Genomic DNA, 25190 nt, shown 5'->3' with positions numbered 1-25190 from the left:
GAATAGAATAGAAAGTTCAGTAATAGACCTAAGCATATAAGGAAATTCAGTATATAATAAAAGGGACAATTTAGGTCTACTCAAGAGAGAACTTTTTATGAAAATAAATGATGCTAGACCAAATGGATAGACATCTGTGTCAAGATACAGTGGGGAGCTCCTTGCGCGGGCCAGCACCGCCCTGCTGCTGCGTGAGCCCCACCATGCCACCTCCCCTCCCGGCCCCGGCCCCCCTCCGGCCTCAGCCTCCAGGCGCTGCTCAACACACTGGCCAGCACGGCCCTGCTGCTGCGTGAGCCCCACCCTGCCCCTCTCCTCCAGGCACTGCCCCTCCCCCTCCCACTGGCTCCAGCCTCCCGCCTCCTCTCCGCCCAGTACTCCTCCTGGCTGCCCTCCTTGGGAGATTCCGCCTGCAGCCTCTGGACAAGACCCTTCTGCACAGGCCACTGGATGACCCAAGGGACAACGTCCTGGACTACCACAACCAGGGGGGCGGGGAGGAAGACCAGCGGCTCTCCAACCACCACCGTGCCCTCTTCCGCCTTAACCGGCTCCTTCGCCACCGTCCTCGACACCCTTGCCATCCTCATCTTTCTTCCTCCAGAATAGCTATAGGGGAGTAGAAACGATACAGAACAGCTCCCGGAGCCACGACAGAGATCAAAAAGACAGCATACCCCATCCTGGAATGGCTGACTGGCTGGGAGAACCCGCTCCGGTGAGATCGCCAAGGGGCGCGGGCTTCCCCGGGCGGGGCAGCAAACGGCCGGAGTCCCTTCCCTCCTCCTTCCTGGACCAGCTGGCAGAATTGGACAGGTGGTCCCCTCAAGCCGCGGTGGCTAGCGCCCCCACCACGCGTGGCACCCCGGACCAACTGAGAGAATTGGATCGGAAATCCCCAGGCCACGGAGAACGGTGACCAGGGGGGTCCCTTCCAAACATGTGACTCCCCATTCCAGCTAGGAACGGTGCATTCTCCTGGGCCGTGGCAGCTGGCGCCCTCCCGCCACACTTGTGGCTCGGGCCAACTAGGAAATACGGACGGGCGCTCTCCTGGGCTGCGGCGGCCGGCGACCCTCCCCGCGTTTGGACCCCCAGGCCGGCTGGTACTCTTCGAAGCTGCTTCCGCTGGCGAACCTCCCCCACGGCGAGAGTTTTCCAAAGTTAAAGGACCCACAGCACCTTTTGGTGGGACCCACAGACAAACGTGTGCCACGAGCGCCACCTACTGGGCAGGATAAGAAAAACAGAACCCAGAGATTTCACAGAAAAATCTTCCAACCTGTTGGGTCCAACACCCAGGGAAATCTGACTAAATGCCCAGACGCCAGCAGAAGATAACGGATCACGCTCAGAAAATTGAAAATATGGCCCAGTCAAAGGAACAAACCAATAGTTCAAATGAGATACAGGAGCTGAGACAACTAATACTGAATATACGAACAGAAATGGAAAACCTCTTCAAAAACGAAATCGATAAATTGAGGGAGGACATGAAGAAGACATGGGCTGAACAAAAAGAAGAAATAGAAAATCTGAAAAAAAAAATCACAAAACTTATGGAAGTGAAGAATAAAGTAGAAAAGATGGAAAAAACAATGGATACCTACAATGATAGATTTAAAGAGACAGAAGATAGAATTAGTGATTTGGAGGATGGAACATCTGAATTCCAAAAAGAAATAGAAATTATCGGAAAAAGAATGGAAAAATTTGAACAGGGTATCAGGGAACTCAAGGACAATATGAACCGCACAAATATATGTGTTGTGGGTGTCCCAGAAGGAGAAGAGAAGGGAAAAGGAGGAGAAAAACTAATGGAAGAAATTATCACTGAAAATTTCCCAACTCTTATGAAAGACCTAAAATTACAGATCCAAGAAGTGCAGCGCACCCCAAAGAGATTAGACCCAAATAGGCGTTCTCCAAGACACTTACTAGTTAGAATGTCAGAGGTCAAAGAGAAAGAGAGGATCTTGAAAGCAGCAAGAGAAAAACATTCAATCACATACAAGGGAAACCCAATAAGACTATGTGTAGATTTCTCAACAGAAACCATGGAAGCTAGAAGACAGTGGGATGATATATTTAAATTACTAAAAGAGAAAAACTGCCAACCAAGACTCCTATATCCAGCAAAATTGTCCGTCAAAAATGAGGAAGAAATTAAAACATTCTCAGACAAAAAGTCACTGAGAGAATTTGTGACCAAGACACCAGCTCTGCAAGAAATACTAAAGGGAGCACTAGAGTCAGATACGAAAAGACAGCAGAGAGAGGTATGGAGAAGAGTGTAGAAAGAAGGAAAGTCAGATATGATATATATAATACAAAAGGCAAAATGGTAGAGGAAAATATTATCCAAACAGTAATAACACTAAATGTCAATGGACTGAATTCCCCAATCAAAAGACATAGACTGGCAGAATGGATTAAAAAACAGGATCCTTCTATATGCTGTCTACAGGAAACACATCTTAGACCCAAAGATAAACATAGGTTGAAAGTGAAAGGTTGGGAAAAGATATTTCATGCAAATAACAACCTGAAAAGAGCAGGAGTGGCTATACTAATATCCAACAAGTTAGACTTCAAATGTAAAACAGTTAAAAGAGACAAAGAAGGACACTATATACTAATAAAAGGAACAAATAAACAAGAAGACATAACAATCATAAATACTTACGCACCGAACCAGAATGCCCCAAAATACATGAGGAGTACACTGCAAACACTGAAAAGGGAAATAGACACATATACCATAATAGTTGGAGACTTCAATTCCCCACTCTCATCAATGGACAGAACATCTAGACAGAGGATCAATAAAGAAACAGAGAATCTGAATATTACAATAAATGAGCTAGACTTAACAGACATTCATAGGACATTACATCCCACAACAGCAGCATACACCTTTTTCTCAAGTGCTCATGGATCATTCTCAAAGATAGACAATATGCTGGGTCACAAAGCAAGTCTTAAAAAATTTAGGACTTCCTGGAAGATGGCGGCTTAGTAAGACGCGCGGATCTTAGTTTCTTCTCCAGGACACCTACTAGGGGAGTAGAAACGATACAGAAAGCGCCCAAAGCCACAACAGAGATAAAAAAGACAGCGTACCCCATCCTGGAACGGCTGCCTGGCTGAGAGAAGCAGCTCGGGTGAGATCGCCGAGGCGTGCGGGTCTTACCGGGCGGGGTGGCAAGCGGTCGGACTTACTCCCTTCCCCCTTCCCGGGCCGGCTGGGAGAATTGGAGAGGTGGTCCCCTGAAACCAAGGCGACTGGCGCCCACACCACGAGCAGCCCCCGGACCAACTGAGAGAATTGGATCGGAAACCCCCAGGCCGCGGAGAACGGTGACCCCGTGACTCCCGGGGAACGTGCACTCTCTCGGGCGGGCCGCTGCCGCTGGCGCCCTCCAGCCACGCTTGTTGCCCAGGGCCGACTAGGAAATTCGGACGGGCTCTTTCCCTGGCTGCGGCGACCAGCAACCCTCCCTGCGTTCGGACACCCTCCCTGCGTTCGGACCCCGGGCCGGCTCAAGCCGCTTCGGCTAGCGAACCCCCACGACGGCGAGAGTTTTCCAAAGTTTAAGGTCCCACAGCACCTTTTACTGGTGGGACCCGCAGACAAACGTGTGCCACGAGCGCCACCTACTGGGCAGGATAAGAAAAACAGAACCCAGAGATTTCACAGAAAAATATTACAAGCTTGCTGGGTCCAACACCAAGAGAAATCTGAATAAATGCCCAGACGCCAGCAGCAGAAGATAACTGTCCACGCTCAAAAGATTGAGAATATGGCTCAGTCAAAGGAACAAACCAATAGCTCAAATGAGACACAAGAGCTGAGACAACTAATGCTGAATATACGAACAGAAATGGAAAACCTCTTCAAAAATGAAATCGATAAATTGAGGGAGGACATGAAGAGGACATGGGCTGAACATAAAGAAGAAATAGAAAAACTGAAAAAACAAATCGCAGAACTTATGGAAGTGAAGGATAAAGTAGCAAACATAGAAAAAATAATGGATAGCTACAATGATAGATTTAAAGAGACAGAAGATAGAATTAGTGATTTGGAGGATGGAACATCTGAATTCCAAAAAGAAACAGAAACTATAGGGAAAAGAATGGAAAAATTTGAACAGGGTATCAGGGAACTCAAGGACAATATGAACCGCACAAATATACGTGTTGTGGGTGTCCCAGAAGGAGAAGAGAATGGAAAAGGAGGAGAAAAACTAATGGAAGAAATTATCACTGAAAATTTCCCAACTCTTATGAAAGACCTAAAATTACAGATCCAAGAAGTGCAGCGCACCCCAAAGAGATTAGACCCAAATAGGCGTTCTCCAAGACACTTACTAGTAAGAATGTCAGAGATCAAAGAGAAAGAGAAGATCTTGAAAGCAGCAAGAGAAAAACAATCCATTACATACAAGGGAAACCCAATAAGACTTTGTGTAGATTTCTCAGCAGAAACCATGGAAGCTAGAAGACAGTGGGATGATATATTTAAAATACTAAAAGAGAAAAACTGCCAACCAAGACTCCTATATCCAGCAAAATTATCCTTCAAAAATGAGGGAGAAATTAAAACATTCTCAGACAAAAAGTCACTGAGAGAATTTGTGACCAAGAGACCAGCTCTGCAAGAAATACTAAAGGGAGCACTAGAGTCAGATACAAAAAGACACAAGAGAGAGATATGGAAAAGAGTGTAGAAAGAAGGAAAATCAGATATGATATATATAATACAAAAGGCAAAATGGTAGAGGAAAATATTATCCAAACAGTAATAACACTAAATGTCAATGGACTGAATTCCCCAATCAAAAGACATAGATTGGCAGAATGGATTAAAAAACAGGATCCTTCTATATGCTGTCTACAGGAAACACATCTTAGACCCAAAGATAAACATAGGTTGAAAGTGAAAGGTTGGGAAAAGATATTTCATGCAAATAACAACCAGAAAAGAGCAGGAGTGGCTATACTAATATCCAACAAATTAGACTTCAAATGTAAAACAGTTAAAAGAGACAAAGAAGGACACTATATACTAATAAAAGGAAATATTCAACAAGAAGACATAACAATCATAAATATTTACGCACCGAATCAGAATGCCCCAAAATACGTGAGGAATATACTGCAAACACTGAAAAGGGAAATAGACTCATATACCATAATAGTTGGAGACTTCAACTCACCACTCTCATCAAGGGACAGAACATCTAGACAGAGGATCAACAAAGAAATAGAGAATCTGAATATTACTATAAATGAACTAGACTTAATAGACATTTATAGGACATTACATCCCACAACAGCAGGATACACCTTTTTCTCAAGTGCTCATGGATCATTCTCAAAGATAGACCATATGCTGGGTCACAAAGCAAGTCTTAACAAATTTAAAAAGATTGAAATCTTACACAACACTTTCTCGGACCATAAAGGAATGATGTTGGAAATCAATAATAGGCAGAGTGCCAGAAAATTCACAAATACGTGGAGGCTCAACAACACACTCCTAAACAACGACTGGGTCAAAGAAGAAATTGCAAGAGAAATTAGCAAATACCTCGAGGCGAATGAAAATGAAAACACAACATATCAAAACTTATGGGACGCAGCAAAGGCAGTGCTAAGAGGGAAATTTATTGCTCTAAATGCCTATATCAGAAAAGAAGAAAAGGCAAAAATTCAGGAATTAACTATCCATTTGGAAGAACTGGAGAAAGAACAGCAAGCTAACCCCAAAGCAAGCAAAAGGAAAGAAATAACAAAGATTAGAGCACAAATAAATGAAATTGAAAACATGAAAACAATAGAGAAAATCAATAAGGCCAGAAGTTGGTTCTATGAGAAAATCAATAAGATTGATGGGCCCTTAGCAAGATTGACAAAAAGAAGAAGAGAGAGGATGCAAATAAATAAGATCAGAAATGGAAGAGGAGACATAACTACTGACCTCACAGAAATAAAGGAGGTAATAACAGGATACTATGAACAACTTTACGCTAATAAATACAACAATTTAGAGGAAATGGACGGGTTCCTGGAAAGACATGAATAACCAACTTTGACTCAAGAAGACACAGATGACCTCCACAAACCAATCACAAGTAAAGAAATTGAATTAGTCATTCAAAAGCTTCCTAAAAAGAAAAGTCCAGGACCAGATGGCTTCACATGTGAATTCTACCAAACGTTCCAGAAAGAATTACTACCAATTCTCTTCAAATTCTTCAAAAAAATCGAAGTGGAGGGAAAACTACCTAATTCATTCTATGAAGCCAACATCACCCTCATACCAAAACCAGGCAAAGATATTACAAAAAAAGAAAACTACAGACCAATCTCTCTAATGAATACAGATGCAAAAATCCTCAATAAAATTCTAGCAAATCGTATCCAACAACACATTAAAAGAATTATACATCATGACCAAGTAGGATTCATCCCAGGTATGCAAGGATGGTTCAACATAAGAAAATCAATTAATGTAATACACCATATCAACAAATCAAAGCAGAAAAATCACATGATCATCTCAATTGATGCAGAGAAGGCATTCGACAAGATTCAACATCCTTTCCTGTTGAAAACACTTCAAAAGATAGGAATACAAGGGAACTTCCTTAAAATGATAGAGGGAATATATGAAAAACCCACAGCTAATATCATCCTCAATGGGGAAAAATTGAAAACTTTCCCCCTAAGATCAGGAACAAGACAAGGATGTCCACTATCACCACTATTATTCAACATTGTGTTGGAGGTTCTAGCCAGAGCAATTAGACAACAAAAAGAAATACAAGGCATCAAAATTGGAAAGGAAGAAGTAAAACTATCACTGTTTGCAGACGATATGATACTATACGTCGAAAACCCGGAAAAATCCACAACAAAACTACTAGAGCTAATAAATGAGTACAGCAAAGTAGCAGGTTACAAGATCAACATTCAAAAATCTGTAGCATTTCTATACACTAGTAATGAACAAGCTGAGGGGGAAATCAAGAAACGAATCCCATTTACAATTGCAACTAAAAGAATAAAATACCTAGGAATAAATTTAACTAAAGAGACAAAAAACCTATATAAAGAAAACTACAAAAAACTGCTAAAAGAAATCACAGAAGACCTAAATAGATGGAAGGGCATACCGTGTTCATGGATTGGAAGACTAAATATAGTTAAGATGTCAATCCTACCTAAATTGATTTACAGATTCAATGCAATACCAATCAAAATCCCAACAACTTATTTTTCAGAAATAGAAAAACCAATAAGCAAATTTATCTGGAAGGGCAGGGTGCCCCGAATTGCTAAAAACATCTTGAGGAAAAAAAACGAAGCTGGAGGTCTCGCGCTGCCTGACTTTAAGGCATATTATGAAGCCACAGTGGTCAAAACAGCATGGTATTGGCATAGAGATAGATATATCGACCAATGGAATCGAATAGAGTGCTCAGATATAGACCCTCTCATCTATGGACATTTGATCTTTGATAAGGCAGTCAAGCCAACTCACCTGGGACAGAGCAGTCTCTTCAATAAATGGTGCCTAGAGAACTGGATATCCATATGCAAAAGAATGAAAGAAGACCCATCTCTCACACCCTATACAAAAGTTAACTCAAAATGGATCAAAGATCTAAACATTAGGTCTAAGACCATAAAACAGTTAGAGGAAAATGTTGGGAGATATCTTATGGATCTTACAACTGGAGGCGGTTTTATGGACCTTAAACCTAAAGCAAGAGCACTGAAGAAGGAAATAAATAAATGGGAACTCCTCAAAATTAAACACTTTTGTGCATCAAAGAACTTCATCAAGAAAGTAGAAAGACAGCCTTCACAATGGGAGACAATATTTGGAAATGATATATCAGATAAAGGTCTAGTATCCAGAATTTATAAGGAGATTGTTCATCTCAACAACAAAAAGACAGCCAACCCAATTACAAAATGGGAAAAAGACTTGAACAGACACCTCTCAGAAGAGGAAATACGGATGGCCAAGAGGCACATGAAGAGATGCTCAATGTCCCTGGCCATTAGAGAAATGCAAATCAAAACCACAATGAGATATCATCTCACACCCACCAGAATGGCCATTATCAACAAAACAGAAAATGACAAGTGCTGGAGAGGATGCGGAGAGAGAGGCACACTTATCCACTGTTGGTGGGAATGTCAAAGGGTGCAACCACTGTGGAAGGCAGTTTGGCGGTTCCTCAAAAAGCTGAATATAGAATTGCCATACGACCCAGCAATACCATTGCTAGGTATCTACTCAAAGGACTTAAGGGCAAAGACACAAACGGACATTTGCACACCAATGTTTATAGCAGCATTATTTACAATTGCAAAGAGATGGAAACAGCCAAAATCTCCATCAACAGAAGAGTGGCTAAACAAACTGTGGTATATACATACGATGGAATATTATGCAGCTTTAAGACAAGATAAACTTATGAACCATGTAATAACATGGATGGACCTAGAGAATATTATGCTGAGTGAATCCAGCCAAAAACTAAAGGACAAATACTGTATGGTCCCACTGATGTGAACGGACATTCGAGAATAAACTTGAAATATGTCATTGGTAACAGAGTTCAGCAGGAGTTAGAAACAGGGTAAGACAATGGGTAATTGAAGCTGAAGGGATACAGACTGTGCAACAGGACTAGATACAAAAACTCAAAAATGGACAGCACAATAATACCTAATTGTAAAGTAATCATGTTAAAACACTGAATGAAGCTGCATCTGAGCTATAGGTTTTTGTTTTGTTTTGTTTTGTTTTGATTTTACTATTATTACTTTTATTTTTTTCTCTATATTAACATTCTCTATCTTTTTCGGTTATGTTGCTAGTTCTTCTAAACCAATGCAAATGTACTAAGAAATGATGATCATGCATCTATGTGATGATGTTAAGAATTAATGATTGCATGTGTAGAATGGTATGATCTCTAAATGTTGGTTTAATTTCTTTTTTTCCGTTAATTAAAAAAAAAAAAAAAAGAGAAGGGATAATTGGAGATGAAGGGATACAGACTGTACAACGGGACTGGATATAAAAACTCAGAAATGGACAGCACAATACTACCCAATTGTAATGCAATTATGTTAAAACACTGAATGAAGCTGCATGTGAGGTATAGGTTCTTTGTTTTTGTTTTTTTTGTTTTTTTTTTCTTTCTATTATTGTTTTAATTCTTATTCTGTTGTCTTTTTATTTCTTTTTCTAAATCGATGCAAATGTACTAAGAAATGATGAATATGCAACTATGTGATGTTATTAAGAATTACTGATTGTACATGTAGATTGGAATGATTTCTAATTGTTTTGTTAATTCTTTTTTTAATTAATAAAAAGATAAAAAAAAAAAAAAAGAAAACTACAAAAAACTGCTAAAAGAAATCACAGAAGACCTAAATAGATGGAAGGGCATACCGTGTTCATGGGTTGGAAGACTAAATATAGTTAAGATGTCAATCCTACCTAAATTGATTTACAGATTCAATGCAATACCAATCAAAATCCCAACAACTTATTTTTCAGAAATAGAAAAACCAATAAGCAAATTTATCTGGAAGGGCAGGGTGCCCCGAATTGCTAAAAACATCTTGAGGAAAAAAAACGAAGCTGGAGGTCTCGCGCTGCCTGACTTTAAGGCATATTATGAAGCCACAGTGGTCAAAACAGCATGGTATTGGCATAGAGATAGATATATCGACCAATGGAATCGAATAGAGTGCTCAGATATAGACCCTCTCATCTATGGACATTTGATCTTTGATAAGGCAGTCAAGCCAACTCACCTGGGACAGAGCAGTCTCTTCAATAAATGGTGCCTAGAGAACTGGATATCCATATGCAAAAGAATGAAAGAAGACCCATCTCTCACACCCTATACAAAAGTTAACTCAAAATGGATCAAAGATCTAAACATTAGGTCTAAGACCATAAAACAGTTAGAGGAAAATGTTGGGAGATATCTTATGGATCTTACAACTGGAGGCGGTTTTATGGACCTTAAACCTAAAGCAAGAGCACTGAAGAAGGAAATAAATAAATGGGAACTCCTCAAAATTAAACACTTTTGTGCATCAAAGAACTTCATCAAGAAAGTAGAAAGACAGCCTTCACAATGGGAGACAATATTTGGAAATGATATATCAGATAAAGGTCTAGTATCCAGAATTTATAAAGAGATTGTTCATCTCAACAACAAAAAGACAGCCAACCCAATTACAAAATGGGAAAAAGACTTGAACAGACACCTCTCAGAAGAGGAAATACGGATGGCCAAGAGGCACATGAAGAGATGCTCAATGTCCCTGGCCATTAGAGAAATGCAAATCAAAACCACAATGAGATATCATCTCACACCCACCAGAATGGCCATTATCAACAAAACAGAAAATGACAAGTGCTGGAGAGGATGCGGAGAGAGAGGCACACTTATCCACTGTTGGTGGGAATGTCAAAGGGTGCAACCACTGTGGAAGGCAGTTTGGCGGTTCCTCAAAAAGCTGAATATAGAATTGCCATACGACCCAGCAATACCATTGCTAGGTATCTACTCAAAGGACTTAAGGGCAAAGACACAAACGGACATTTGCACACCAATGTTTATAGCAGCATTATTTACAATTGCAAAGAGATGGAAACAGCCAAAATCTCCATCAACAGAAGAGTGGCTAAACAAACTGTGGTATATACATACGATGGAATATTATGCAGCTTTAAGACAAGATAAACTTATGAACCATGTAATAACATGGATGGACCTAGAGAATATTATGCTGAGTGAATCCAGCCAAAAACTAAAGGACAAATACTGTATGGTCCCACTGATGTGAACGGACATTCGAGAATAAACTTGAAATATGTCATTGGTAACAGAGTTCAGCAGGAGTTAGAAACAGGGTAAGACAATGGGTAATTGAAGCTGAAGGGATACAGACTGTGCAACAGGACTAGATACAAAAACTCAAAAATGGACAGCACAATAATACCTAATTGTAAAGTAATCATGTTAAAACACTGAATGAAGCTGCATCTGAGCTATAGGTTTTTGTTTTGTTTTGTTTTGTTTTGTTTTGATTTTACTATTATTACTTTTATTTTTTTCTCTATATTAACATTCTATATCTTTTTCGGTTATGTTGCTAGTTCTTCTAAACCAATGCAAATGTACTAAGAAATGATGATCATGCATCTATGTGATGATGTTAAGAATTAATGATTGCATGTGTAGAATGGTATGATCTCTAAATGTTGGTTTAATTTCTTTTTTTCCGTTAATTAAAAAAAAAAAAAAAAGAGAAGGGATAATTGGAGATGAAGGGATACAGACTGTACAACGGGACTGGATATAAAAACTCAGAAATGGACAGCACAATACTACCCAATTGTAATGCAATTATGTTAAAACACTGAATGAAGCTGCATGTGAGGTATAGGTTTTTTGTTTTTGTTTTTTTTGTTTTTTTTTCTTTCTATTATTGTTTTAATTCTTATTCTGTTGTCTTTTTATTTCTTTTTCTAAATTGATGCAAATGTACTAAGAAATGATGAATATGCAACTATGTGATGTTATTAAGAATTACTGATTGTACATGTAGATTGGAATGATTTCTAATTGTTTTGTTAATTCTTTTTTTAATTAATAAAAAAAAAAAATTTAAAAAGATTGAAATCATACACAACACTTTCTCGGATCATAAAGGAATGAAGTTGGAATTCAATAATAGGCGGAATGCCAGAAAATTCACAAATACCTGGAGGCTCAACAACACACTCTTAAACAACGAGTGGGTCAAAGAAGAAATTGCAAGAGAAATTAGTAAATACCTCAAGGCAAATGAAAATGAAAACACAACATATCAAAACTTATGGGACGCAGCAAAGGCAGTGCTAAGAGGGAAATTTATTGCTCTAAATGCCTATATCAGAAAAGAAGAAAAGGCAAAAATGCAGGAATTAACTGTCCACTTGGAAGAACTGGAGAAAGAACAGCAAACTAATCCCAAAGCAAGCAAAAGGAAAGAAATAACAAAGATTAGAGCAGAAATAAATGAAATTGAAAACATGAAAACAATAGAGAAAATCAATAAGACCAGAACTTTGTTCTATGAGAAAATCAATAAGATTGATGGGCCCTTAGCAAGACTGACAAAAAGAAGAAGAGAGAGGATGCAAATAAATAAGATCAGAAATGGAAGAGGAGACATAATCACTGACCTCACAGAAATAAAGGAGGTAATAACAGGATACTATGAACAACTTTACGCTAATAAATACAACAATTTAGAGGAAATGGACGGGTTCCTGGAAAGACATGAACAACCAACTTTGACTCAAGAAGACATAGATGACCTCAACAAACCAATCACAAGTAAAGAAATTGAATTAGTCATTCAAAAGCTTCCTAAAAAGAAAAGTCCAGGACCAGACGGCTTCACATGTGAATTCTATCAAACATTCCAGAAAGAATTAGTACCAACTCTCCTCAAACTCTTCAAAAAAATCGAAGTGGAGGGAAAACTACCTAATTCATTCTATGAAGCCAACATCACCCTCATACTAAAACCAGGCAAAGATATTACAAAAAAAGAAAACTACAGACCAATCTCTCTAATGAATATAGATGCAAAAATCCTCAATAAAATTCTAGCAAATCGTATCCAACAACACATTAAAAGAATTATACATCATGACCAGGTGGGATTCATCCCAGGTATGCAAGGATGGTTCGACATAAGAAAATCAATTAATGTAATACACCATATCAACAAATCAAAGCAGAAAAATCACATGATCATCTCAATTGATGCAGAGAAGGCATCTGACAAGATTCAACATCCTTTCCTGTTGAAAACACTTCAAAAGATAGGAATACAAGGGAACTTCCCTAAAATGATAGAGGGAATATATGAAAAACCCACAGCTAATAGCATCCTCAATGGGGAAAATTGAAAACTTTCCCCCTAAGATCAGGAACAAGACAAGGATGTCCACTATCACCACAATTATTCAACATTGTGCTGGAGGTTCTAGCCAGAGCAATTAGACAAGAAAAAGAAATACAAGGCATCAAAATTGGAAAGGAAGAAGTAAAACTATCACTATTTGCAGACGATATGATACTATACGTCGAAAACCCGGAAAAATCCACAACAAAACTACTAGAGCTAATAAATGAGTACAGCAAAGTAGCAGGTTACAAGATCAACATTCAAAAATCTGTAGCATTTCTATACACTAGTAATAAACAAGCTGAGGGGGAAATCAAGAAACGAATCCCATTTACAATTGCAACTAAAAGAATAAAATACCTAGGAATAAATTTAACTAAAGAGACAAAAACCCTATATAAAGAAAACTACAAAAAACTGTTAAAAGAAATCACAGAAGACCTAAATAGATGGAAGGGCATACCGTGTTCATGGATTGGAAGACTAAATATAGTTAAGATGTCAATCCTACCTAAATTGATTTACAGATTCAATGCAATACCAATCAAAATCCCAACAACTTATTTTTCAGAAATAGAAAAACCAATAAGCAAATTTATCTGGAAGGGCAGGGTGCCCCGAATTGCTAAAAACATCTTGAGGAAAAAAAACGAAGCTGGAGGTCTCGCGCTGCCTGACTTTAAGGCATATTATGAAGCCACAGTGGTCAAAACAGCATGGTATTGGTATAGAGATAGATATATCGACCAATGGAATCGAATAGAGTGCTCAGATATAGACCCTCTCATCTATGGACATTTGATCTTTGATAAGGCAGTCAAGCCAACTCACCTGGGACAGAGCAGTCTCTTCAATAAATGGTGCCTAGAGAACTGGATATCCATATGCAAAAGAATGAAAGAAGACCCATCTCTCACACCCTATACAAAAGTTAACTCAAAATGGATCAAAGATCTAAACATGAGGTCTAAGACCATAAAACAGTTAGAGGAAAATGTAGGGAGATATCTTATGAAACTTACAATTGGAGGCGGTTTTATGGACCTTAAACCTAAAGCAAGAGCACTGGAGAAGGAAATAAATAAATGGGAGCGCCTCAAAATTAAACACTTCTGTGTATCAAAGAACTTCATCAAGAAAGTAGAAAGACAGCCTACACAATGGGAGACAATATTTGGAAATGACATATCAGATAAAGGTCTAGTATCCAGAATTTATAAAGAGATTGTCCAACTCAACAACAAAAAGACAGCCAATCCAATTACAAAATGGGAAAAAGACTTGAACAGACACCTACCAGAAGAGGAAATACAAATGGCCAAAAGGCACATGAAGAGATGCTCAATGTCCCTGGCCATTAGAGAAATGCAAATCAAAACCACAATGAGATATCATCTCACATCCACCAGAATGGCCATTATCAACAAAACAGAAAATGACAAGTGCTGGAGAGGATGTGGAGAAAGAGGCACACTTATCCACTGTTGGTGGGAATGTCAAATGGTGCAACCACTGCGGAAGGCAGTTTGGCCATTCCTCAAAAAGCTGAATATAGAATTGCCATACGACCCAGCAATACCATTGCTGGGTATCTACTCAAAGGGCTTAAGGGCAAAGACACAAACGGACATTTGCACACCAATGTTTATAGCAGCGTTATTTACAATTGCAAAGAGATGGAAACAGCGAAAATGTCCATCAACAGACGAGTGGCTAAACAAACTGTGGTATATACATACGATGGAATATCATGCAGCTTTAAGACAGGATAAACTTATGAACCATGTAATAACATGGATGGACCTAGAGAACATTATGCTGAGTGAGTCTAGCCAAAAACTAAAGGACAAATACTGTATGGTCCCACTGATGTGAACCGACATTCGAGAATAAACTTGGAATATGTCATTGGTAACAGAGTCCAGCAGGAGTTAGAAACAGGGTAAGATAATGGGTAATTGGAGCTGAAGGGATACAGACTGTGCAACAGGACTAGATACAAAAACTCAAAAATGGACAGCACAATAATACCTAATTGTAAGGTAATCATGTTAAAACACTGAATGAAGCTGCATCTGAGTTATAGGCTTTTTTTTTTTTGTCTGTCTGTTTGTTTGTCTTTTTTTTTTTTGTACTATTATTATTTTTATTTTTTTCTCTATATTAACATTCTATATCTTTTTCTGTTGTTTTGCTAGTTCTTCTAAATCGATGCAAATGTACTAAGAAATGATGATCATGCATCTATGTGATGATATTAAGAATTACTGATTGCATATGTAGAATGGAATGATTTCTAAATGTGGGGTTAATGTCTTTTTTTTTCTTCAATTAATAAAAAAAAATAAAAATGCCTCATGGACATTGATACCTGTGACTTGACACGTCTCGTTCTCTTTGGTAGAATGTTCATTCTTGTACCCGGCTCTGGGGAAGCTTGAATATCAGTGCCAAGAACATCAGGCTCCACTTTTTCCTTAAGATCTAAATTGGGCATTTGTACACCCTAAAGGATCAGAGCACAGAAAGAGAACACATTCACTGATATGAAACCAAGTTTGTAAATCAGAGGGGAAATAATAAATTTCCATTAAATCCCTAAAAAATATATGAAACAAGATGGCAATTCTCCCTAGACTGATCTATAGAGTCAAGCCAATCCCTATCAAAATCCCAGCAGGGTTTTTTTTGTAGAAACTGAGAAACTGATCCTAAAATTCATGGGGAAATATAAATTGTTTGGAAATAATCAAAATAGTTTTGAAAACTATTTTGAACAGAGTTAGAGGACTCAAACTACTGGATATCAGAATTTACTACAAAGAGCTACAACAATCAAGACAGTGCACTATTGGGTAAGGATTACACATAAATCAATGGAACAAAACACAACCCAGACATAAACCCACACATTTATGGTCAACTGATTTTCAATAAAGGTGCCAAAATAAATCAATAGGAAAAAGATACCCTTTTCAACAAATGGTGTTTGTACAATTGGATAACTAATTGCAAAAAAAAAAAACAAAAAACAACTTATACCTTTACTCATACAAAAATGAACTCAAAAACAATGGCAGACCTGAATATAAGAGCTAAAATTATACATGAAAACAAATAAATCTTTACAACCTTGGGTTAGGAAAAAAGATTTCTAAGATATGACACCAAAAGTACAATTCATACCAGGAAAAAAAAAACTTATAAATTGGACTTCATCAAAATATAAGACTTTTATTCTTCAAATAGACACTGTTATAAAAATAAAAAGACAAGCCAAAGACCAGGAGAAAACAGAGGTAAATTATATATCTGATAAAGGACTTGTATCCAGAATACATAAAAGAACTCTTACAACTCAAGTTCAAGAGAACAAATAACACAATTAAAAAATTTTTTCAGCAAACACTTCTTAAGGAAGATATACAAATAATATGTACATGAAAAGGTACATGTCATTAGTCATGAGGGAAATACATATTTAAACCACAATAAGATACTAACACATATACACCAGAATGATCATAATCCAAAAAACTGACAAGACCAAATATTGATGAAAATGTAGAGAAATTGGAAGCTTTATACATTACTGGTAGGAATGTAAAGTGATGCAGCCAGTGTGGAAAACATTTGGCAGTTTCTTAAAAAGCTAAACATGAACTTACCATATAACTCAGCAATTCCACTCCTAGGTATCTACCCAAGAGAAATGAAAACATATGTCCACACAAAGACTTGTACATGAATATTCATAGCAGAACTATTCATAATAGCCATAAACTGGAAACAACCCAACTGTTCATCAACTAGTAAAGAGGCAAAAAAATATGGCGTATTCATACAAAGGAATGCTATTTAGCCACAAAAAGGAATAGAAGACTGACACATGTGTAGCCAGACACAAAATCATATAGGTTCTACTTATATGAAATTTCTAGAAAGGGCAAAACTATACAAAAAGCAGATTAGCAATTGTCCAGGTCTTGGGGTAAGAGCAAGAATCAACTACAAATAAGTACAAGGGAACTTTCTGAAGTCACAGACATGTTTAAAACTGGAATGTGGTGATTGCTGCATAGTTAATTGTGTACCTACAATGGGTAAGTTTTATGGCATTTAAATTACATCTCCATACAGCTATTAAAAAATATAAAAATAAGAGGAAAAATTCTTCAAAAAGTTTAAGCTGTGAAGATTTATTTTAAATAAATAAGAAAACATCTTTACTCACATTTTGTTTTACTTGCAAACAACCAAAAACTGCTGTGATTTTTAAAATTATAATGTACGTCTGGCTCCCCCAAATTATGGCGCCTATAGAAATTTATTATACCTTGCTACGCACAGACAACTACTAACGTGGTGGTGAACACAGTTTAAAGTTTATAACTGGCAAACTGGATTTACCCACTCCTAAAAGTGACGGTGAACACAGTTTAAAGTTTATAACTGGCAAACTGGATTTACCCACTCCTAAAAGTGACGCATCTCACCATAAGGCTGACACCAGATTGGAAAAGCTCATATGGGTAGAGAATTCTTTCATAGTGTGACTTCAAAAGAGACCCAGTTCCTTTGCCTGGCAGATATCCCAAGCGGCTACCCACTTTAGACCATTTCTTCTCTTTGGTAACCACTTCAAAACCTCCTTTGCCAGCAACAATCTGAAAAGAAAATAAAAGTTATTTAGAAAAAGGAGCTACAACCAAGCATCCTGATTTTCTATTCTGTTTGCTATATACAAAGTTATCCTGGGCTTAGATTTCAAAGTTCCCTCCAACAAATATCTGACAAAACTGAAATTTTCCAACACAGAAAGTAAGGAATAGAGCCAAAAGTTTCTGGAGGTTTTAAACCATTTCATTATTATTATTGTACCTGTTTTCAAACCAAGCATTCAAACATATTTCATCAATATGCACTTCATACATTATGTACTGAGAAAAGTAACCACACATATGTTCTACATCCTCAAGGAACTCCATTTTTTAGCATCTAATCTTGTAAAATACAACATATATCGAAGCAATGAAAGAAAAAAGCAATAATTTTCAAAGCACACTTCAACGAGCAGTTCAGACACATGGGCTACCATACTATCATCTCCGATTTTTCCTTCCATCTGGTCCAAAACATTGGAAGCTAGAAAGAATATTAATACAATGATTCAGCAGTCACACTCGTTTGTTAAACCCTATTTTCTCTGTTATATTTTCTCTTTCTCCTCTGACCTCTCCCAATCTATAGGGATCTTTAGGCAATGCCCATTCTGACTTTTTCATGTTGAGAAGGGATAGCAATACCAAAGGATAGGGGGATGTAATCAAACAATAATCTTGGACAGGCTGATCCTTCTAAGTTTCAAGATTTATTCCTCTAGGTGTTCTTAAGAGTCAACAGGGAGTAATGTTGGTTGGGGTTTAGCAAACCATGGCAATTAGCACTATCTAACTTAACCTGCTTAAGCGTAGCCTTCAGAATAGTTTCTCGACTATTTAATCTCTGTTGGTCACTGACGTCTTGTTTTATTACACTTCTCTTCCCTCCTTTTGGTAGGAAACTGTTGTTCATCCATAGTGCCAGGGCCAGACTCATTCCCAGAAGTCATGCCCCACCTTGTCAGGGATAATTTCACCCCTGAATGTCATGTCCCATGTAGGGAGGAGGGTAATGATGTTCCCTGCAGAGTTGGGCTTAGAGAGAGAGAGTGGCCACATCTGAGCCATGGAAGAAGTTTTCTGGAACCAAGTCTTAGGCCACATTATGGGTAGTCCTAGCGTCTCCCCTACAGAAATAAATTTAATAATGGTAAGCCTTAAAACCAAGGACTTGACCTATTTTCTTGGTAGTCCCCAAAGGCTGAGCATGTTCCCGGGGTTTCCCAGACAGGAAAGTTTAATACTTCCATATACACATACACACACATTATTATTATATAATAATATAGTAATATATATATTATTATATATAGCTATGCTAACTTCCAGGGCTATAGCACTCCAGTTCTGGGTCATGGGTGTCACAGAGTTATTCAAAGTTGCAGGGAAAAACCAGCTGATACCCCATAGCTCAGTGTCTCCGAATCTAGAAATACATTTACAACTTCAGACTAAGTGTGGCTACTATAAGGGCTTACAATCTAAGCTCCTATTTTTCTATAAGTATTTTGTGAAAGAGACCTTACCATATCTGTTCGTTTCTGGCTTATTTTGCACAACACACTGTCCCCAAGGTTGACTGAATTTGTTGTGTGCCTCTCAAAGTCCTTCTTTTTTGTAGCACCACAATACATCTTATGGGTCTATCACAGTTCACCATTCTGCTTCTCAGTGATTGTACCTTTCATACCCCTCCATCAACTGGGCATCATGAATAATGTCCAAAATAAACAAACCTGTCTTACAGTATCCTCACTTGAACAATTAATAGCACTCTCAATTTTAAACCATTTTCACTGGTCCATAGCAAAAAAGAACTGACAAGCATAGCATCAGCAACTATCAAATCAAAACTACCCTTTAATCACTTGTCTCTCCCTCCCATTAGTTGCCCAGGTATTCCTGTTGATGTCTTCCTGTTAACTACTAGCCATAGAACACATTTTTGGTTTTCCCTGATACCCCTCCACTATTGAACCTTAGAAATAGTTCATGTGAGAACTTATTTATAATTGTAGATTTAATCACTGGTATAAATGGCACCATACATCCCCCCTTTCAATCATGCCTTCAATATGGCAATGTAACATAACCCCACTAATCAGATACCATCACTTCCTTCCATTCCATTGCATTTAGGTTCAATCTCATTAGGTAGCCTTTGCCCTCTCTCTAGCTTTTGTGTACCTCTGCTATATTCTAGACTGTAACCTCTGAAATTACCTTTACCACAGCCATAATAGTGAACTCATTCGGTATCTGTCCTTTTGTGTCTGACTTTTTTTCACTCAGCATTATATCCTCAAGGTTCATCCATGTTCTCATAAGCTTCAAGACCTCATGTCATCTTACTCCATTGTATGTATATATCACATTTTGTTTATCCATTCATCTGCTGATGGGCACTTGGATTGCTTGCATCTTTTGGCAACTGTGAATAGTGCCACTATGAACACTGGTGTGCAAATGTCTGTTCATGTCAATGTTTTTAGCTCTTCGGGGTATATATATACCGAGTACTGGTACTACTGGGTGTCATGGTCAGGTTCATCTGTCAACCTGGCCAGGTGGTAGTGCCCATTTGTTTGGTCCAGCAAGCACTGCCCAAGTTGCTACAAGGACATTTCATGTACTTTAATCATGATTACATTAGCTGCATCCACAGCTGACTGCATTTGTAATCAGCTAAGTGGAGTGTCTTCTGCAATGGGTGACCTTAATCTAATCACTAGAAGGCTTTTAAGGAGGATTCAGAAGAGACAGTCTTCTTTCCTCCTTCAGCTGGCAAGCCTCTCCCACGGAGCTCATTGTGGACCTTCATAGGAGTTAACAGCTGGAGGCCTGCCCTATAGATCTTGGACTCTACGTTTCCACGGTTACGTGACACGCTTTTATGAATGTTATATCTATGGATATTTCCTGCTGATTCTGTTTCTCTTGAGAACCCTAGCTAACACACTGGGTAATAAGGCAACTCAATATTCAGTTTTCTGAGGAATCACCAAACTATTTTCCACAGTGGCTGCACCATTATACATTCCCACCAACGGTGAATAAGCGTTCCAATTTCTCCATATCCACTCCAACATTTGTAGTTTTCTGTTTAATAGCAGCCATTCTTACAGGTGTAACGTGTTATCTCATTGTCTTGATTTGTATTTCCCCTATAGCTAATGAAAATGAGCATCTCTTCATGTGCTTTTTAGCCATCTGTATTTGTTCTTCAGAAAATCATTCAATTCCTATCCTTTGGCCATTTTATATTTGGGTTGTTTGTTCTTCTGTTGTTGAGCTGTATAATTTCTTTATGTATATAGGATATCAAGCCTTTATCCAATATATGGTTTCCAAATATTTTCTCCATTGAGTTGGCTGCCTCTTCACCTTTTTGACAAACTCCTTTAAGGCACAGAAGCTCTTATCTTAAAGGGTTTCCAATTTTACATTTTTTCTTTCGCTGCTCATGCTTTAGGTGTAAATTTTAAGAATCTATCTCCTAAACCACAGAAATAACTCCTAAGTGCAAGGACTGAAAGGGGGATTTCAATGGGGTGGCTTGGAACAGCCAGGGACGGACTACTGAGCAGAAGACACGGAACTCTAACCTGTAAACCACGCTCATGCAAGAAGAATCATATCATGCAAGAAGAAGAGTGCATTCAGATGTGCACACAGCAAAAATCCTTAACATCTGCAAAATGGAAAATAGAATCACAGAGACATCACCACCACTGTGGCACACATTCCTAGCTCATTCAGGCCCTTTTGGGAAAACTCTCGGACAACCATAAAATACTACCTCTGTTTTGCTGTGCTTTTATTTTAAAAAATACAATAATGACCAAGGCTCATTAAAGGGAATAATGCTATGTCAGGGTCTTTCCCAAAAAAAAAAAACAGAAAACAATTTTTGATTGGGGCCCTGCTTAGGTGAAGTCAGACAAAGGCACTGGATGCTGTTGATGAACTAACTGCTGAGTGGCATCGGCTATGCCACTGAGGTTCTCAGTTCTGATTTTACTGTCATGCCGCTAGTGCACATTTGGCCAGCCATGTACATGATGTTCTCAGTTGTTGCTAACTGTGAAGTTTAAATCACCCTCAGGTTGGGAGAAGGGCCCACGAAGCATTATTGAATCTTATCTGCTGGTGAGGTTGGGTTTAGGTCCTAGAAGCAATGGCACATGGCAGGGCTGGTGGTTCTGAGAGGCAGTTGGTCATGCCAGGAGTACTGGCACCTAGGTGCATTAGGTCCCTTCTTTTGCATTTCGGGGATTCAGCAATGAGAGACTATCCATCGCCCGGCAGGTGGAACCCGACCACTGCTTCTCCAAGAAAAATGAGACTTTTGAAAAGCTTCACAGATGTTTATAGTCAACCCTTCCCAAAGTGAAAATACCTCTTCCCATTTCTCTGACTTCTTAGCGGCCGTGACGGGACAAAGAAGGCTCCTGCAGGTCGTGCCACGGCTCTGTGGGTAGCCTCCATGAGAACTGAGTCAAGCTCAGTGAGTCTCGCTGCCAGGGACTCAAGGGACGGTTCTAGTGTCAGTCACCAAGACAGAGTATCAAGTATTTTTGAGAGAGAGAAAGAAAGCTTTATTTATTTCTGGGGTCATTGAACCACAGCATGCAGCTCTGTGAGCTCAGAATGGCTTTTATGTTTTTAAGAGATTATGAAAAGAATAAGATTAATATGCAACAGAAAAAAAAAAGAATCTATCTCCTATTACTAGATCATGAAGACGTTTCTGTGCATTTTCCTCTAAAAGTTTTATATTACTGGCTCTTAGATTTAGGTCTTTAATTTGAATTTATTCTTGTACAGAGTATAAGATGTGGTCTTCTTTCATTCTTTGGCTACTGAGATCTAATTCTCCCATGCCCATTTATTGAAAAGACTATTCTGTCCCAGTTCAATGGATCTAGGGCCCTTTTCAAAGATCAATTCTCCATACATTTGGTGGTCTATCTCCACTCCACACACTTGATTCGATTCCACTGGTCAATATTTCTATCTTTGTGCCATTACCATGATGTTTTGACCACTGTAGCTTAATAGTACATTTTAAAGTCAGGAAATCTTCACTCTTGTATATTATATCCTTAGCTATTTGGCATCTCTTTCCCTTCCAAATAAATCTGATAACTAGCTTTTCAAAGTCTTCAAAGTAGGTTGTTGGAATTTTAATTGGTATGGCATTCAATGTGTAGATTAATTTGGGTAGCACTGATATCTTAATAACATTTAATCTTCCTATCAATGAGCATGGAAAGTTTTTCCATCTATTTAGGTCATTTTTTTATTTCTCTCAGCAATGTTTTGTAGTGTTCTGCATATACATCCTTGACATCCCTGGTTAGGCTTATTCCTAGATACCTGATTCTTTTGGTCACTATTTTGAATGGAACTTGTTCTGTAATTGTCTCAAGTACATCATTGCTTGTGTATAGAAACATTACTGATTTTTATACATTAATCTTATATCCTGCCACCTTGATGAATTTATTAGCTTGGGTAGCTTTGTCATAGATTTCTGAGGGTTTCCAAAGTATGGGATCAGGTTACCTGCAAATAAATTAAAAGTGTTACTTCTTCCTTTCTGATTTGGATGTCTTTTATTTCTTTCTCCTGTCAAATCACTCCAGCTAGTACTTCTAGTTCAACGTTGAAAGACAGTAGTGACAACGGGCGTCCCTGACTCATTCCCAATCTTACACAGAATTCTTTCGACCTCTTATTGTTAAGTATAAGGCTGGCTATGGGTTTTTCATTTATACCTTTTTGATTTTGAGGTAGTTCGCTTCAATTCCTACCTTCTGAAGTGTTTTTATCAGGAAAGGATGCTGAATTTTACCAAACGTTTTTTCAGCATCAATTGAGATAATCACATATTTCCCTTCAAATTTATTAATATGCTGAATTATATTGACTGATTTTCTTGGGTAGAACCACTCTTGTATTCCTAATGGATATTTTCAATCTTACTAAAATTATAAGAACTGATTTTGTGTTCCATCCCCATCTAATCAAAAGGTCACACCACAACTGGGCAAGCCACATCTCTGTGGAGATAATCCAACCAAAGGTTTCTGTCCTACACTGCTGAATTAGGATTAAAATAAATGGCTGCCTCCATCCACAAGATGAATCAGGATTAAAACATGGCTTTTCTGGAGTACACAAAATTTTCAGGCCGGCACACCCACCATATGATCTATCCTGGAGAATGCTTCATGTGCACTAGAAAAGAATGTACATCCTGGTCTTTTGGGGTGAAATGATCTATATATGTCTATTAGGTCTAATTCATTTATTAAACTGTTTAGGTTCTTCCTCACTGATCCTCTGGTTATTCTATCTATAGTGAAGAGTGGTGTATTGAAGTCTCCCACTATTACTGCTGAAACATCTATAACTCCCTTCAGTTTTGGAGGTCCATGTACTTCTGGACTTTTTAATTAGGAGCATAAACATTGATGACTGTTATTTCCTCTTGGTGATCTGTCCCTTTTACTAATGTGTAGTGGCCTTCTGTCTCTTATGACGTCTTTACATTTGGAGTCTATTTTATCAGACATTAGTACAGCTACTCCTGCTTTCTTTTGGTTACAGCCTGCAAAGAACATCTTTTTCAATCCTTTCACTTCTAATCTATTTTGTGTATTTGGGGTCTGACATGTGTTTCTTGTAAACAGCACATAGATGGATTACATTTTTTAATCCATGCTGCCAACTTGTATCTTTTAATTGGTAAGTTCAGACAGTTAATGTTCAGTTATTACTGTAAAAGCAGTTCTTGAATCTACCATCTTATTTTTTACTTTTTATTTGTCAGATCTATATATTCTTTTCCTTCTCTCTCTTGGTATCCTTTAAATTACCATTACTGGTACTCTTCAATTCTGTGCCCTCCTCCAGACCTTCCTCTTTTTTTTTTTTCTCAGCTGTCAGGACTCCTGTTAGTATTTCCTATAGGGTAGGTCTCTTGTAGACTAGTTGTCTCAGTATTTGTCTTTGAAGATTTTAAATCTCTCCCTCAATTTTGAAGGACAACTTGGCTGGATAAAGATTTCTTGGCTAGGAGCTTTGCTCATTCAGTATCTTAAACATATCATATCACTGCCTTCTTGCTTCCATGCTGTCATGGTTAGGGACAGGTGTCAACTTGGCCAAGTTGTGGTACCTGTTCATCTGATTGGGCAAGCGCTGGCCTGTCTGTTGCAATGAGGACATTTCATAGGATTAGGTCATGATCACGTCAGCTACATCCACAGCTGATTCCATTTGTAATCAGTCAAAGGGGAGTGTCTTCTGCAATTAGTGATGCTAAATCCAATCATGGGAAGCCTTTTAAGGAGGACTCAGAGGAGACAGGTTCCATTCCTGCTTTGGCTGGTGAGCCTCTCCTGTGGAGTTCATCCAGGCCATCCATTGGAGTCATCAGCTTCGCAGCCTGCCCTGTGGATTTTGGACTCTGCATTCCTACGGTCACGTGAGACACTTTCATAA

The 25190-nt window shown here is 38.4% G+C and overlaps 1 protein-coding gene across 2 annotated transcripts in view; it reads right to left on the bottom strand.

The window, feature by feature from the left end:
* Window positions 1-25190, bottom strand: part of KDM5A (lysine demethylase 5A) — a 150986-nt gene that overhangs the window by 81594 nt on the left and 44202 nt on the right. For both annotated transcript variants that reach the window (XM_077169653.1, XM_077169654.1), the window contains exons 4-5: window positions 17514-17684; window positions 15389-15523 (exon numbers count right to left, since the gene is read on the bottom strand). In XM_077169653.1, the coding sequence (XP_077025768.1) occupies window positions 15389-15523; window positions 17514-17684 (306 nt within the window). The remainder of the gene's footprint in view (window positions 1-15388; window positions 15524-17513; window positions 17685-25190) is intronic.

This window comes from Tamandua tetradactyla, chromosome 7 (genome assembly GCF_023851605.1).
Source record: "Tamandua tetradactyla isolate mTamTet1 chromosome 7, mTamTet1.pri, whole genome shotgun sequence".
Lineage (NCBI taxonomy): Eukaryota > Metazoa > Chordata > Mammalia > Pilosa > Myrmecophagidae > Tamandua > Tamandua tetradactyla.
Note: the sequence above shows the minus strand (reverse complement) of the source record. Positions and strands in the feature narration are given on the sequence as shown.